Here is a 17,198-nt window from a genome sequence, read left to right on the forward strand (position 1 = left end):
GAGTTGGAAGAGACCACAAGGGCCATCGAGTCCAACCCCCTGCCAAGCAGGAAACACCATCAGAGCACTCCTGACATATGGTTGTCAAGCCTCTGCTTAAAGACCTCCAAAGTAGGAGACTCCACCACACTCCTTGGCAGCAAATTCCACTGTCGAATAGCTCTTACTGTCAGGAAGTTCTTCCTAATGTTTAGGTGGAATCTTCTTTCTTGTAGTTTGGATCCATTGCTCCGTGTCCGCTTCTCTGGAGCAGCAGAAAACAACCTTTCTCCCTCCTCTATGTGACATCCTTTTATATATTTGAACATGGCTATCATATCACCCCTTAACCTCCTCTTCTCCAGGCTAAACATGCCCAGCTCCCTTAGTCGTTCCTCATAAGGCATCGTTTCCAGGCCTTTGACCATTTTGGTTGCCCTCCTCTGGACATATTCCAGTTTGTCAGTGTCCTTCTTGAACTGTGGTGCCCAGAACTGGACACAGTATTCCAGGTGAGGTCTGACCAGAGCAGAATACAGTGGCACTGTTACTTCCCTTGATCTAGATGCTATACTCCTATTGATGCAGCCCAGAATTGCACTGGCTTTTTTAGCTGCCGCGTCACACTGTTTTCATTCATTGGTTGTATGCTTTGTATTGTATTTTCAGCTGGTGAAGACTATCACGAAACAGTAGTACCATTCCGGAAACACTGTCCTTGAGACTTTTGGGATGTCTTCCGTTGGAACTTTTGAAAAACATTTGTGAAAATCTTACTTTTTAGACGTTTGAGTCGTCTTTTGTTGAAACCTTTGATTAGCCATTGTGAGACTGACCTTTGGATGCCTATCTTGAACACATGGCTTGACGTTCTGCGCCACTAGCCTGTTACACTGCATATATGAACTCCCATAGATTCATTTCTACCTTCTGAATGATATTCTATTACATATGATTTAACAGTTATTAGCCTACGTGTTGTGTCTTCATTTTTGTTTGGGCAGCCGCTTCGTCAAGCTGATTGAAAGAGAACTCCACACCGTGAAAGGCAGAGATTGCATCAGGTGATTTTGGGTCTGTTGTGGCTATCCTACCCCCACTCCACGAACACCCCAAACCAACAAACACTAGACTCTTTTTTCCCCACTTAAAAAAAAGGAAATTCTATGAGGAGCAGAGGCAGTTTAGTGGGTTATATTTTACTCTAACATTTTCAGATGGCCTAAAAAAACAAAAAATACAATTGTGCAAACTGGAAGTGAGTAGAGGGAGAATTATGGGTTTTTGAAGGGATACCTGCTGAGACCTTATGCGGGTGCCATAGGAGGTACAAGTGGGCACACTGGCACGTAAGAGCACCAGGCTGGCAATCCTTGGTTTAGTGTGACCTTAAGGGCAGACAGATCCGACCCACAGGGCATAATCTAACAAGACATTCTGGTGGAAGCCCCACACAGCAGTTTTGAGGGATGACTCCTTCTCAGTGGGGGGGCTATAGACTTAACAGCGCCTGCCTGCCATAGCACATGAAAACAAATTCACGCAAAGAATTTATATTTAGAAAGAATGCTTACAAAGAAAACGGGGAAACTTACTGCGGGTCCAATTATAATCAGGTGTGTGCTGGGCTCTTCTCGGTGCCATTCTATCAAACAACAGGAGAGAATTCTGGTTACAGGAAAATAAGCGTCATATTGTTCTGGTTAGGGCATTGTAAAGAGAAACTCGGGCAATCCATCAGTTAATTGGTTTATGCAAATTTTGACTCATTAAAGAAAAAAAAAAGGAAGATGCCCCTAACCTACTGGGCAGCAGGCTTAAAATTAATTAATTAATTAAGGAATTAAGTATAAATAGATTAATAGAGTATTAAAGGAAAAAATAAGGTTAGAATGAGTTAAGATAATTATAGGATAGAAAACAGAGGAAGATGGAAAGGAATTGCTGAAATAATTAACAGAAGTGGAATACAAAAAGGGAGGTGTGAGGAGGTCGTGGAAATAAGTGAATGAAAGATAGGATAGTGAAATTGTTTGATTTATTTTATTGTTGTTGTATTGTTCTGTTAGTTTAATGTATTGTATTGTATGTGTTTTTCTTTTCTTTTAGTGTTTAATTTTTTTTGAAAAAGTAATAAATATTATTTTTTTTAAAAAAATAAAATTAATTAATTAATCACAAAGTTATTTTGCTGTTTCTGGAGAGAGGCACTCGTGAAAAGTCAATGAACACAGAAGCACTGGTCAGGGTAACAGGAGCTGAACTCTGCATTTCCATAGCAGACGCGATACTGGAAAGCTCTTCGCAATCACTGTTGTGCTGATGTATCAATCATTCTGGCAAACCCGACAGCCATTATGCCCAATTCACAGCTGGGGGACTGAGGCCAAGACACTGTGATTTTTCCAATTGCCCTACATTGTGCAGAGCTCCTTCAGATACAGGACCTACTTGCTCTCTCTCCTAGCCATGGTATTCTGGCCCTCCTGTAGCTCAGTTAAAGAAATCTTACTTGATTAAATCATATGCATCTTAATGAATTATTCAATCAATCAAAGCTGCATGTGAATAAAACAACAGTCTACTACAGTGGTGCCTCGCAAGACGAAATTAATCCGTTCCGCGAATCTCTTCGTCTTGCGAAGCACGGCTATTAGTGGCTTAGCGGCTTTAAGAAAAAGGAAACAAACTCGCAAGAACTCGCAAGACGTTTCGTCTTGCGAAGCAAGCCCATAGGGAAATTCATCTTGCAGAACGACTCAAAAAACGGAAAACTCTTTCGGCTAGCGAGTTTTTCGTCTTGCGAGGCATTCGTCTTGCGGGGCACCACTGTATATATTTTGGAAAATTGTTTGCTCATTTGCTTTATGCATTTGGACATCTCATAAGAGTTGGTATTTTGCATTATGCTTCCTGGGTTCAAGAAGCAAGTTTTCATCTATGCTTGGATAAAATTGGATGCCATTTTGAATCAAGATGGAGGACTGAACCTATCAAAACCGCACTGATTTAAAACCAGATTCCAAAACCATACCATTTTTTTTTTTTTTTGTCCCTTAAGAATTCCTAAGCAGCAGCAGGCACGAGGTTGCTAGTTCTAAAGAAAAACAACGTTCTGTCCTAATAAATTAATAAACAAGTTGTTACTTATTTTAGTATAGTGCTAGCAGAGGCATCCTCCCTCCTGTCTCACGCTCATATATGAGAACATCTCTTCCTGGATGCTGCCCGTGGTGACAAGCACACACACATGATCTATGCCTCTCCACGCACACACCCCAGTGGTTCTGCTTCCTTCATCTGCAAAAGTACGAACATCTGGCCAATTAATTGACTGAACCTCACACAATCGGCCTGCTAAGATTTCTTCAGTCAGGTGACAGCCCTATGTAGCAGCGAAGTGGATTACTACCCCATGTTCATATTTAGTGGACAGAATTTACAGCTCAGCTTCAGCGCAGAGAGACTGGATTAGCCTGGTGATTAAATTCATTGCTTAATCAATGTTCTGTTGCTGAGGGTCAGTTCCGAAGCCTTGTCACTTACGTGGTTTCTCTTCAGTACAAGTGTAAATGCTTGTGCTCAGAGCTGTGTCCCTGAAGCCTGTCTCCTTCAATTCTTTCTCTCTTCTCTCTCTCTCTCTCTCTCTCTCTCTCTCTCTCTCTCTCTCTCACACTCTCACACACACACACACAAACACACTGCCATCCAGCCCTTGCCCCTGATTCTGTGTTCAGTAGACTTCTTGACCTTTCCTTTAAAAAAATATCCCATGGCCTTGCCCAACCTGATCACTTGGACCTCATTTCTCGTTGTGCCAGCCTTCCCCCAAGCTGGTGCCCTTCAAGGTTTCAGATCCCACCAGACCCAACTAGCAGACTGCTTTGGGCTGATGGGAGTCCAGCAACCTCGAGAGGACATCAGGTTGGAGAAGGGCTGGGGCAGGAACTACTGAGCCAAGTGGGACTATCAAGGGCAGGGGAGAAAGATTTGGTGCTGGCCAGCAGGTAATGGCTTTTCCCACCTGCCTTGCCCCCCCCCCCCCACCTTAGGAGCCTTCATAAAGGAGCTGTTTCCAGAGGAAGAACTATGGGGCTTGGGGGGTTGGGGAGACTCTGTTTGCCATTAGGAGACGCTGCTCCACCTCCAGCCCAAGGAACCTTTCACAAGGGAGCTGCTGCCATGAATATTATGTGCATGTGTCTCTTTAATGGACTGAATAGAGGGAAAGATTATGAGTCATGAGGGTGTGGAGAGTGCATGTATGGACTTAACAGTGCTTAGTTTGTTTTTTGGCTGCTGCTTTGTTAATGTTAATATTGCTTCGCAGATTGTAAACATGTATTGATTTGTTAATCATATAATATGAATTTTGCTTTGTGATGTTTAGCTTATTTTTTTAGTTAAAATAAAATAAAGAATTGTCCAGTAGCACCAGACTATCTCAGGCCTATTTAACAGCTCATCTTCTAACATTGTGTATGCCATCAAATGCCAACAGTGCCCTTCAGCTCTCTATACAGTGGTACCTCTGGTTACTTACACTTCAGGTTACATACGCTTCAGGTTACAGACTCCACTAACCCAGAAATAGTACCTCAGGTTAAGAACTTTGTTTCAGGATGAGAACAGAAATTGTGCTCTGGCGGTGCGGCGGCAGCAGGAGGCCCCATTAGCTAAAGTGGTGCTTCAGGTTAAGAACAGTTTCAGGTTAAGAACGGACCTCCAGAACGAATTAAGTACTTAACCCGAGGAACCACTGTATTGGACAAACAGGCCAAACCCTACGCCAAAGGATAAATGGACATAAATCTGACATCAGGAATCACAAGACAGAGAAACACGAACGCTTATACCAGAACAAACTTAGTTGGTCTATAAGGTGCTACTGTACAATTATTTATTTATTTATTTATTTATTTATTTTGGCTGCGTCAGATCAACGCAGCTACCTACCTGAATTTATTTTTTACTTATTGCTTTGTTAACACAGTTTAACAGAGTAGCATTGTTTCATGGACGATTTGTTAATTATTCTAAATGTTTTGTGCTGTATCTGTGATGTTCTATTACGTTCCATCATGCTATCATTATTTATCATTTGGAAGCCTCTTTGGGATCCCTTTAAATGAAAAGCGTCACAGAAACATAATGAATCAAAACTAATCCTGCATTTGTGATGAAGCGAAAGAGAAAGGAAGGGGGGTACCAACCTGCAAAAGCATCCACTAAATAAAGAGGATCCTTGACTCTTCTCAGACCACATATCAAGAGGAAGAGGCGCAGACTGCTGCTGTCCTGGAGAATCCCTGTATTATTATTATTTTAAAAAGCAAGAATGTCAAGAAAGATTAAACATACCTGGAAATGTGAAATATAGAAATCAGGAAAGTTATGGTTCCACTCTTCCTCTGGCCCAAGTACTTGGCTCTCCCACCTTCCTTGGACTTGGGTGGTGAGCTTCCAATGACATCCTCATCCCTTCCCTTGCATAGTCAGTGCCTATCGATTCAGACATGGGGCCTTGAAGTCACCACAGCCAGTTCCTGAAGGACACAGGGCCAACTACTGCATAGATAAAGCCTTGGGTAGCCCCAGTGCTTGGCTGAGACAAGTCTCAGTCAGTAGGACCCACTGGGACTGCCCAAGCTCCTGACATTCTTAGAGAGAGAGACTTGTCTGGACTTTGATGACTTGTGCCAAGAGCTGATTTGACCTGCTTTGTTACCCCAACTCCTCTGCTGAAGAAGAGTTTGGATTTGATATCCTGCTTTATCACTACCCGAAGGAGTCTCAAAGCGGCTAACATTCTCCTTTCCCTTCCTCCCCCAAACACTCTGTGAGGTGAGTGAGGCTGAGAGACTTCAAAGAAGTGTGACTAGCCCAAGGTCACCCAGCAGCTGCATGTGGAGGAGCGGAGACGCGAACCCGGTTCACCAGATTACGAGTCTACCGCTCTTAACCACTACACCACACTGGCTCTGCTGAGCCCTAAAGATCTGGCAGAACAGGACAAAGATGGCACCACAGGTTGGGCCATCAACCTTTGTAGGGCCAGCAGGCACATGTGGAATTTTGCAGAAGTGCTGTGGGTGCCAGTCACAAAATGGCTGCCAAAGGGGTCTTTGTGGTATTGCACCAAACGGCTGCCGCATCTAAAAGAGCAGGGAGGAGCATAAAGTGGTGTAGATTTTCTCCCCAGTGAATGAAGGGGGCAGAGAGGAGGGAGGCAATTAAATCAGCCACTGCCATGCTCACTTACTTTTCAGTGTCCTTCTTGAACTGTGGTGCCCAGAACTGGACACAGTACTCCAGGTGAGGTCTGACCAGAGCAGAATACAGTGGCACTATTACTTCCCTTGATCTAGATGCTATACTCCTATTGATGCAGCCCAGAATTGCATTGGCGTTTTTAGCTGCCGCGTCACACTGTTGGCTCATGTCAAGTTTGTGGTCAACCAAGACTCCTAGATCCTTTTCACATGTACTGCTCTCAAGCCAGGTGTCACCCATCTTGTATTTGTGCCTCTCAATTTTTTTGCCCAAGTGCAATACTTTACATTTCTCCCTGTTAAAATTCATCTTGTTTGTTTTGGCCCAGTTCTCTAATCTGTCAAGGTCGATTTCTCCCATGTGTGAAAGGCTGGCAACCCCTACTATATGTGCTTTATGGGTGTGTGTCCAGAGATAACAAGAGAGCTTCCACATCCTGAAAATCAGAACAGCTCTGAAAATTAAGAACACCCCTCTCCGAATCCTTCACCACTGCCTGCCAATCAGCTCCCTCAACACTATGCCTGACATTTCAGTTGTTAACATGAGAGGGAAATCTACTGAAGATAGCAATCTATGCTCTTTGTCGTGCTTCAAATGCATTCTTTTTAAAAAAATTAATAATAGTAATAATCTGCCAAGGGAAGTTTTTCAAAGTGCCACTCGAGTCAATGTCAGTCCAGTTGAGGTATGAAATTCAAAAAATAAAATAACACACACATACACCATCATGTTTAAAGATGAAAGAGAAGGGACAGAACATAAAGAGGATGGCAAAGTCTGAGATGAGGCAGCTTGAGAAGGCAACAGTTGAGATAGGAGCGGGTTGGAATGAGCTTCAGAGTGTCATGGTCTGGTTCACGGGCGATCAAAGTCCCAGCTGGGGACGTCGGGACCGGGGGCAAGATGGTGGGGTGGGAGCAAGAATGGGAGTCAGGAAGCCAGGAGTCAGGAAGCCAAGAGTCCAAAGGTCAGAGAGCCAGAAGTCAAGGGTCCGAGGATCAAGAAGCAAGGAGTAAAGGAACCAAACAAACACAGCAAGGCAGTGAAGGGGTTCTGTGGCAAAGAGCCTAAGGGAAAATGCTGACCTTATATCCCTTCCCGGCTCTTGCCACCAGGTGCTGTGAGTTACCAATCGGCCTCACCTGTGTGGCCGCGCCAAACTTAGGAAGGCCCCAGTCCTGCAGAGTCCTATTGGTCACAGGGCCTGGCTCCTGCACGCACATCTGACACAGAGTTAGGGAATGTAAGAAGAGCCCTGCTGGATTCGGCCAATGGCCCGTCTAGTCCAGCATCCTGTTCTCACAGTGGCCAACCAGAGGACCATGCGCAGCCCACAATCAGGACCTCAGCAGAGCAGCATTCTTCCCACCTGTGATTTCCAGCAACAGGCATTCAGAGGCCTACTACCTCTGAGGTACCATAGCCCTTGCAGCTACTAGCCATATAAAGCCAGTTTCTTTATAAGGCTGAGCCAGACCATTGGTCCATCAAGTCCAGCGCTGTCCATGCTGATAGACAGCAGCTCTCCTGGGTAAGGGACATTCCAAGCCCTGTGCCGGGGACTGAACCTGGGACCTTCTGCATGCAAAGCAGATGATCTACCCCTGAGCTTTGGGCTTCCCTCCGCTGTTCATTACAGGGGTGCAACTGCCAGGTCATCTCTGGTTGCATGTGGGGGTAATGGGTGGGGCACACTGCACGGCACTGTTCAGTGCTGCTTCTTTTTTTCTAAAAAAAGATTGAGGTTGAATCCTGACAAGACAGAAGTTCTGTTTTGGGGGGACAGGAGGCGGGCAGGTGTGGAGGACTCCCTGGTCCTGAATGGGGTAACTGTGCCCCTGAAGGACCAGGTGCGCAGCCTGGGAGTCATTTTGGACTAGCAGCTGTCCATGGAGTCGCAGGTCAATTCTGTGTCCAGAACAGCTGTCTACCAGCTCCATCTGGTATGCAGGACAAGACCCTATCTGCCCGCTGACTGTCTTGCGAGAGTGGTGCATGCTCTGGTTATCTCCCACTTGGATTACTGCAATGTGCTCTACGTGGGGCTACCTCTGAAGGTGACCCGGAAACTACAACTAATCCAGAATGCGGCAGCTAGACTGGTGACTAGGAGCGGCCGCCGAGACCACATAACACCAGTCCTGAAAGACCTACATTGGCTCCCAGTACATTTCCAGGCACAATTCAAAGTGTTGGTGCTGACCTTTAAAGCCCTAAATGGCCTCAGCCCAGTATACCTGAAGGAGCGTCTCCACCCCTATTGTTTTGCCTGGACACTGAGGTCCAGTGCTGAGGGCCTTCTGGCGGTTCCCTCACTGCAAGAAGCTAAATTACAGGGAACCAGGCAGAGGGTCTTCTCGGTAGTGGCACCCGCCCTGTGGAACGCCCTCCCACCAGATGTCAAAGAGAACAACAACTACCAGACTTTTAGAAGACATCTGAAGGCAGCCCTGTTTAGGGAAGCTTTTTAATGTTTAATAGGTTATTGTATTTTAATATTTTGTTGGAAACCACCCAGAGTGGCTGGGGAAGCCCAGCCAGATGGGCGGGGTATAAATAATATATTATTATTATTATTATTAAAAAATGTTTAGGGGTACTCTCACGTTCCTACTCATACTGAAATACTTTCCCTCAATGAGGCCAAACTTAGATTCACAAAACGTTTAGGGGTCTGCGTACCCCCCCGGGGGGGGGGAAGCACTAGCGCTGTTCCACTGTCTCCCCCAAACTTTCTTCTGGCCTTGGCAGGAATGCTACAGATCATTCCACAGGTGAGGAACCTGTGGCATTCCAGATGTTGCTGTGCTCTGATTCCCATCAGATGCCTGCCTGCATGGCTAATGGCCAGGGATGATGGGAGTTGTAGTACAGCAGCATCTGGAGGTTTCCTCCTCCTTAGATAAACTGGGAAAGCTCTCCCCCCTGATCATCTCTCTCCCATTGCATCATTTTCTCCCTGTGTTGTCCTAAAAAAAAAAAAGACAACCTAGCAAATAACCCTCTGCCAGTAAGTTTCCTGCCTCTTAATTTCCTAAAACCTTTGTGATCTTTTTCAAAACAGCCATGAAACGCAGGAATATCAACCACCCCGAGCTACTGAAGTAGTTCCCGAAAGCTCGTTTCCCTAAATGTCACCAGGGATTGGTAGCACGTTCCAGCAATATCGCTTTTGAAAATTAAAAATCAAGCCAGGGATTTTAAAATGCTTTCATCTTCACAACATTTCCGTTTGGCTTCCATCTGAATAGGCCGGCTCCATCATATAAGCTCCAGACAACCGAAAAGGTGATTTTAAAGGAGGTAATTTGATTCACATTTTAATTTTCTTGTTTGAGGGTATATATCCACACACACACACACACACACACACACACACACACACACAAACAATCTCCGAGTCCAAACACAATTACAAAATGTTTGACTAAACAGCAAAAAAAGAAATAAAAAGGTAATCAAAATATTTCTAAAGCTCAAAACTGCATTTCTTTTATAAGAAAGGAGAACAGCTATTCTTAATGGCAGTTCAGTATTTTAAAAATACCAACACAGTCTCCAAATTGGTTTATTTATTTCTTTTCTTTTGCTATCCTCCCTTTACACAATTTTGCTCACAGCAGATAAATTCCTTAATTTTTAATAACCATTCTTTCAATACTGACACTTCCCCTCGGTATTTTAGCACAGACCACTCTAGCATCTATTAACATAAGAAAGCTCCCTTCTCTTTCTTTTAACTAGCAACCATTTTAAAGTTTTTTATTCTTCTTGCAGTTCAAGGAGGTAACCCACCTCCCCGCCCCCATGAGATGGCAAAGGACTGATGATTTTTTTACCCCAGAATAGCCACCACAGGTGTTAAGGCCTCTGAACAGAAGCATCAAGAAGCAAGAGCCGCTGCAATAGGGAGGTAGACAGGCTTCTCCACACCCCAGAAGTGCTGTGGCTTATCATAATATACTTTCAAAACATGTTGGTCACATTTACAGAAACTTAGCCTTAGGAAAAAAGAGAGACTTTTAGGAAGACCGGATTCTGCTCTTAGTTTATATTCCATGCCATTCCTGTGCAGCTGGTGGATCGCGGCATGGGTGTAGCTCAGCTTCTACAAAACCAGAATAGGTGGAGTTTTGAATGAACATCTGGAACAGATCTAATCCCCTAGCTGCATCTACATTAATGGTTTCTACCTGAAAAGCTGGGACGTGGGTGGCGCTGTGGGTTAAACCACAGAGCCTAGGGCTTGCCGATCAGAAGGTCAGTGGTTCAAATCCCCGCGATGGGGTGAGCTCCCATTGCTCGGTCCCTGCTCCTGCCAACCTAGCAGTTTGAAAGCACATCAAAGTGCAAGTAGATACCGTATTTTTCGCTCTATAAGACGCACCAGACCACAAGACGCACCTAGTTTTTGGAGGAGGAAAACAAGAAAAAAAATATTCTGAATCTCAGAAGCCAGAACAGCAAGAGGGATCACTGCTCAGTGAAAGCAGCAATCCCTCTTGCTGTTCTGGCTACTGGGGTAGCTGCACAGCCTGCATTCGCTCCATAAGACGCACACACATTTTCCCTTACTTTTTAGGAGGGAAAAAGTGAGTCTTATAGAGCAAAAAATACGGTAAATACCTTCTGGCGGGAAGGTAAACGGTGTTTCTGTGAGCTGCTCTGTTTCACCAGAAGCGGCTTAGTCATTCTGGCCACATGACCCGGAAGCTGTACGCCAGCTCCCTTGGCCAATAAAGTGAGATGAGCACCTCAACTCCAGAGTCGTCCGCGACTGGACCTAATGGTCAGGGGTCCCTTTACCTTTACCTGAAAAGCTAACTTCCAAGTTAACCTCCCTTGCAGCCCTGACATTCACTGATCATTCTCCTTTGTCCTCCCTGGCAGCATAGCTACAATGAAAGCAAGCACTCTGCTTGTGATGACAAAGTGCACTGCGACGCTTGACGCTCATCTCGCACCTTCCTCCGTTTGGGCCCTGCTGTGATTCGCGATCCAAATTTGCAGGTGTGAAATTGCTCAAGAAAGGAAGGGTCAGCCCATGCCTATCACCAAAGCACCCTGCTTGAAATTTTAATTATACGTATGTTATAGGCATTCGGCTTGGATGGAGACTCCGCTGGGCTCCATGCACATTGAATTCATCTGGACTGTCAACAGCATTAACCCCTGCACATCTGTAGGCTTCTCGCCATTTAAGATTCTGGGGTATAGTCAAGCTCCACTATACAGGTGTATGCAGTGCCAGATTTATGTATAAGCCAAACAAGCTATAGCTTAGGGCCCCACTCTCTTGGGGCCCCCGAAAAATGTAAAGAATTTTTTTTCAATAATTACTTTGATAAAGTAATTTTGTTACATATTTTGTTACATACAAATGGCTTTAGATACCTACTAGGTCCCTAAATGGGACGCGGGTGGCACTGTGGGTGAAACCACAGAGCCTAGGACTTGCCGATCAGAAGGTCGGCGGTTCGAATCCCCGCAACGGGGTGAGCTCCCAGCTCTTGCCAACCTAGCAGTTTGAAAGCATGCCAAAAAGTGCAAGTAGATAAATAGGTACTGCTCCGGAGGGAAGTTAAACGGTGTTTCTATGCGCTGCTCTGGCTTGCCAGAAGCGGCTTAGTCATGCTGGCCACATGACCCGGAAGCTGTACGCCGGCTCCCTCGGCCAATAAAGTGAGATGAGCGCCACAACCCCAGAGTCAGCCACGACTGGACCTAATGGTCAGGGGTCCCTTTACCTTTACCTTAGGTCCATAAATTACCATATAGCATAAATTCAACACAAAAAACAGTGACAATTTGCTGTTGACAAAGGACAGCTGGACATATCAAGGGCCCCATTACCTTCAGTAGCTTAGGGCCTCATCAAACCTAAATCTGACCCTGGGCACAATCGACCCACACATAATCACATATAAGCATGGCACCATAAATGGCAGGAGAGAGCTGGAGATCACCCATGGCTTGTGAAGAGACCCTCCCTGGAGCCCAAAGTGGATGTCTTCTTTTCTTAACTTTTCTGTCTGTTTCTTGATTTTTCTTTCTCTTTGTTTTGGTTTTTCGTTATTCTTTTTGTCTTTAGACAGGTTTGGCTTTTATTGTAGAAAACTTTCAACTTTTATGTTGAAAACATTCAATTAAAATTAACTAGAAAATGGTGGGTTTTAAAAACGCAACAAACAAACAAATTATTCTGTTCCTAGCAAGTGCTTCCCCTTGAAGCCGCCCCCCCCCCAAGCTATTTTGACAGCCATCTGGGCTAATCTTAACAAAACTGGTCCGAAAAGACTCACATAACTTTCCTCTGTGTACACATATGTGTGTGTGTGTGTGTGTGTAGAAAAGGACAACCAAAATGCTAAAGGGGCTGGAATAACTCCCCCTACGAGGAAAGGTTACAGCATTTGGGGCTTTTTAGTTTTTTGGGGGGAGGGGAACTAAGGGGGGCATTAATAGTAAGAAACACATTTATGGAGCCCTTCAAGGCATAAAGCCATCAAAGTGGTATACAGAGCAAAAAAAGAAAGCACAGAATAATGCTCTAAGACAGGTATTGGCAACCTCTGGCCCTCCAGATGTTTGGGACTGCAATTCCCATCATCCTTAGCTAAGAGGACCAGTGGTCAGGGATGATGGGAATTCTAGTCCCAAACATCTGGAGGGCCAGAGGTTGCCTATGCCTGCTCTAAGAACAAGAAAATTAATACAACAAGCTCTAAAAGTTTTTTAAAACCATACATACAGACAGACTTCAAAAACAAAGAAAGCATTTCATCAAATATAAAACTGATCTTCCACAAATAAGTGGGTTACACCCCAGGGAAAGTTTTCCTAAACAAAGAATCAAAATGTACTCAGTAGGTGCCTGCCAGATTTTGTTTAGTCACTGATTTCAGAGAGCTGGATCTGCAACACTAAAAGCCCAGTTTCTACTACAGTGGTACCTCGGGTTAAGAACTTAATTCATTCTGGAGGTCCGTTCTTAACCTGAAACTGTTCTTAACCTGAGGTACCACTTTAGCTAATGGGGCCTCCCACTGCCGCTATGCCGCTGCCACACAATTTCTGTTCTCATCCTGAATCAAAGTTCTTAACCTGAGGTACTATTTCTGGGTTAGCGGAGTCTGTAACCTGAAGCGCCTGTAACCCGAGGTACCACTGTACAGGCTAAGCGTGCCTCTGAGGGTAATGGTACAATCCGCCCAAAGGAGTGACCATCGCTGTGGTCTAAACCACTGAGCCTCTTGGACTTGCCGATCAGAAGGTTGGCGGTTCAAATCCCCGCGACGTGGTGAACTCCCGTTGCTTGGTCCCAAGCTCTTGCCAACCTAGCAGTTCGAAAGCACACCAGTGCAAGTAGATAAATTGGTACCACTGCAGCGGGAAGATAAACAGCGTTTCCATGCCCTCTGGCTTTCATCATGGTGTTCTGTTGCGCCAGAAATGGTTTAGTCCTGTTGGCCACATGACCTGGAAAGCTGTCTGTGGACAAACGCTGACTCCCTTGGCCTGAAAGCAAAATGAGCGCCACAACTCCATAGGTGCCTTTGACTGGACTGAGCAGTCCAAGGGTCCTTTACCTTTTGCCTTGCTTGCCACACTAAAGCTGTACCCGCCCCACTCTTTCAAAGCAAAGACTTTGGGTCATGTCAACTACTGGCTCCATGTCTCATATTGCTTAGCCATGCTTATCACCTGATGGCATATCACCCACTGTGCTTTTTAACCCTTGTGTTGTCTATACACAGTACAGTGCTACCTCGGGTTAAGTACTTAATTCGTTCTGGAGGTCCGTACTTAACCTGAAACTGTTCTTAACCTGAAGCACCACTTTAGCTAATGGGGCTGCCGCACCGCCAGAGCACGATTTCTGTTCTCATCCTGAAGCAAAGTTCTTAACCTGAAGCACTATTTCTGGGTTAGCGGAGTCTGTAACCTGAAGAGTATGTAACCCGAGGTACCACTGTACAGATTAAATATTTTGGCATAAATCTGGATCACAGTTCAAGTTCTTTATCCAGCGAGAGCCAGGACAGAGAGTCCTAAAGGGTAGATACGTGAGTTGTGGAGGGGTACATTTGACCCCCTGGCCCAAAAGTTCACCACACCTGTGTTGCAGGAAGTGGGGAAGAACTTGAGGCAGACATACCATTTCCAGAGGCAGCCCTGAATCTCTGATCACGTATCCCCGCTGTAGAATTTGCTTTGCTTTCTTAGTCTGAATTAAGACATGCAGTATTTGTACGGCTTACTCTGTTCCCGCTGAAAAAGCAGACTTTTCCTTTTCCTGGATGTAATCCTCCTCCAAGCTTTGCAAACACAATCAAAATAGTATATCAAGAATAATTCCTATAGGACTGCCGAAATAACACTTTCTACTCTTTTTTTAAAAAAAACGGAAAGTACGGAGCAGAACAGAAGCGCCCCTTTTAAAAAGGGCTTTGGAGCAGCACTCTCTTAATGCCATCCCTGCATGCATGCCAAATATTATTATTTTTTTAAAAAAAGAAAAAGTCTGTTTGAGAAATCACAGATAAAACTCTTACAAAACACTCCTTATAGATCGTTAATCTGACTGCGGGCCCTACAGGCTTCCATGCAACTTAGCGATATCAAAGAGAAACTCGCTGCAAGTAAATGGAACTGCTGGGGAGAGATTTATCTTATCTTAAGATAAATCCCATATATATATGGGTTTTCTTCTTCTCTCTCTCCCTGTCGGCTCAAAGAAAAGAAAATACAAGATGTTTTGTCCCATTTGAGGTTTTACACAGCGGCTTGCCTTACCATACTCCCGATAAGAGAACATACAAGGTTTCTTAAAAACCAAGAGACGTACCCAGCTGCCTAAACAATCGACCCAGGAAGCGGCTGCTGGAGAAAACAGTGGTTTGAGAGCCCTAGCTTCTCTCTGTGTACAGGCAATGACCCAGAATAAGGCAGAACAGTGTGAATGTGTGTGTGGAGGACAGGGTGTGCTTATATGTGCTCCGCTGATGTACGAGGAGGAAGGAATGAAGCCCCTGTGCGAAATGGTTGCTGCCTGTAGTGGAAGATTCATGCATTAGTGACAAATACCAGATGGTAGAGGAGATCAACCCATCACCTTCAACTGGGTTTTCTGAACTTCGTTGGGCATCTTGGCGCATGAAGAAAAAGAATAGGAAGTTGGTGGATTCTGCCCGAGAACCTGCAGAGCTGCTGACACTTACAGCAGCAATACTGCGATGGATTGACCAGTCGGTAGGCCTTGGGGTAAAGTTCCAGTAGAAGTTCTGAAGGTGATCAGGAATGCTGGCCATGCAGGGTTCTTTATCAGTCAGAGAGTCCACACTTGTACAGATTTAGAGGCACTTAAGAACATTGGGACGTGGGTGACGTTATGGTCTAAACCAGTGTTTCCCAACCTTGGGCCTCCAGCTGTTTTTGGACTACAACTCCCATCATCCCAAGCTAGCAAGACCAGTGGTCAGGGATGATGGGAATTGTAGTTCAAAAACAGCTGGAGGCCCAAGGTTGGGAAACACTGGTCTAAACCACTGAGCCTCTTGGGATTGCTGATCAGAAGGTCGGCGGTTCAAATCCCTGTGGTGGGGTGAGCTCCCAGCTCCTGCCAACCTAGCAGTTTGAAAGCATGCCAAAAGGTGCAAGTAGATAAATACGTACTGCTCCGGCGGGAAGGTAAACGGCGTTTCCGTGCGCTGCTCTGGTTTCGCCAGAAGCGGCTTAGTCATGCTGCCACATAACCCAGAAAAACTCTTTGAGGACAAACGCCAGCTCCCTCAGCCTGTAAAGCGAGATGAGCACAGCAACCCCAGAGTTGTCTGCGAATGGACTTAACTGTCAGGGGTCCTTTACCTTTACCTTTAAGAACATCAGAATAGGCTGCGGGATCAGGCCAATGGTCCATCTAGTGCAGCAACCTGTTCTCCCCTCCTGCAACTTCCAGCAACTGGCATTTGGGAACTTACATCCAGCTGTGGAGGTAGAGCAGAGCCATTGTGGCCATTGATAACCCTCTTCTTCTCCATGACTTTGTCTAATCCTCTTCTGAAGCCAACCAGGCTGTTGGCCATCACTGCCTCATGGGGGAGCGAGATCTAGAGTTGTCCATGAGCTGCATGAAGAAGTCATTTCTTTTCTCTGTCCTGAACCTTCCAACATTCAGCTTCATTGATGTCCATAGGTTCTAGTTTTATGAGTGAGGGAGGAAAACATCTTCTCAATCCACTTTCTCCATGCCATTCATAATTAAATAAAGACTGTTGGTGGCCAACTCCAAGGCTCCTGCTTGCACTTCTGCATAGTTAAACTGCACTTGGACCAAACAGCCCTTCAGAGATGTATCTGCTATGTCATGGGTCTTCAACACAGGTTAGGACCAACCAGGGGGTTGCAAGGCCATCCCAGGTAGGTTGCGGCAAGCGGTTGCTGCCATATTGGTCTTTGTGAATCACCATTTCAGGATTAACAATGTACCTTAGTACCATTAACTATAAATCAAAAGTGAGCATGTAAAAGTGGATCCCTTGGTGCACATTGGGAGCCAGAGCTGGGTCTTGAGTCTGGACCAGTAGAAGACCTCTGTCCTATGTAACGTAAGACACATGCCACAGCAGTTTTGGGGGGTTACTGTAGGTTTGAATAGGGAACCTGTGTTCCTCAACGCAACAACCATAATCCTTGACCAGTGGCCGTGCTACCCAGGTCTTCTGGGAGTTGGAGTCCAGCAACGTGCCCACCTTCTTGCTCAAGAAATAAAACTCTCCCGTTTTAGTTCATTCTTTTCAGCAGCGTTCCAAAACCATGTTGGTTTTCTAAAGGAAGCTATCCCAGGTCTGATGCATCCCAAGCTTTCCTTGTCTGGGTTTTCTCTTCTTCAGAAGCTACACAACTCTTGAACCTGATGGCAGGGGTTACATCACCTCTCTGTT

At 45.3% G+C, this 17,198-nt stretch overlaps 1 protein-coding gene across 2 annotated transcripts in view; it reads right to left on the reverse strand.

Annotated features, from left to right (window-relative positions):
* Window positions 1-17,198, reverse strand: part of GLT1D1 (glycosyltransferase 1 domain containing 1) — a 63,821-nt gene that overhangs the window by 20,367 nt on the left and 26,256 nt on the right. For both annotated transcript variants that reach the window (XM_083476492.1, XM_083476491.1), the window contains 2 exons: window positions 5,193-5,288; window positions 1,575-1,624 (listed from right to left, as the gene is read on the reverse strand). In XM_083476492.1, the coding sequence (XP_083332618.1) occupies window positions 1,575-1,624; window positions 5,193-5,288 (146 nt within the window). The remainder of the gene's footprint in view (window positions 1-1,574; window positions 1,625-5,192; window positions 5,289-17,198) is intronic.

Source organism: Podarcis liolepis, assembly GCF_965112155.1.
Source record: "Podarcis liolepis genome assembly, chromosome: 15".
NCBI classification, from domain to species: Eukaryota; Metazoa; Chordata; class Lepidosauria; order Squamata; family Lacertidae; genus Podarcis; species Podarcis liolepis.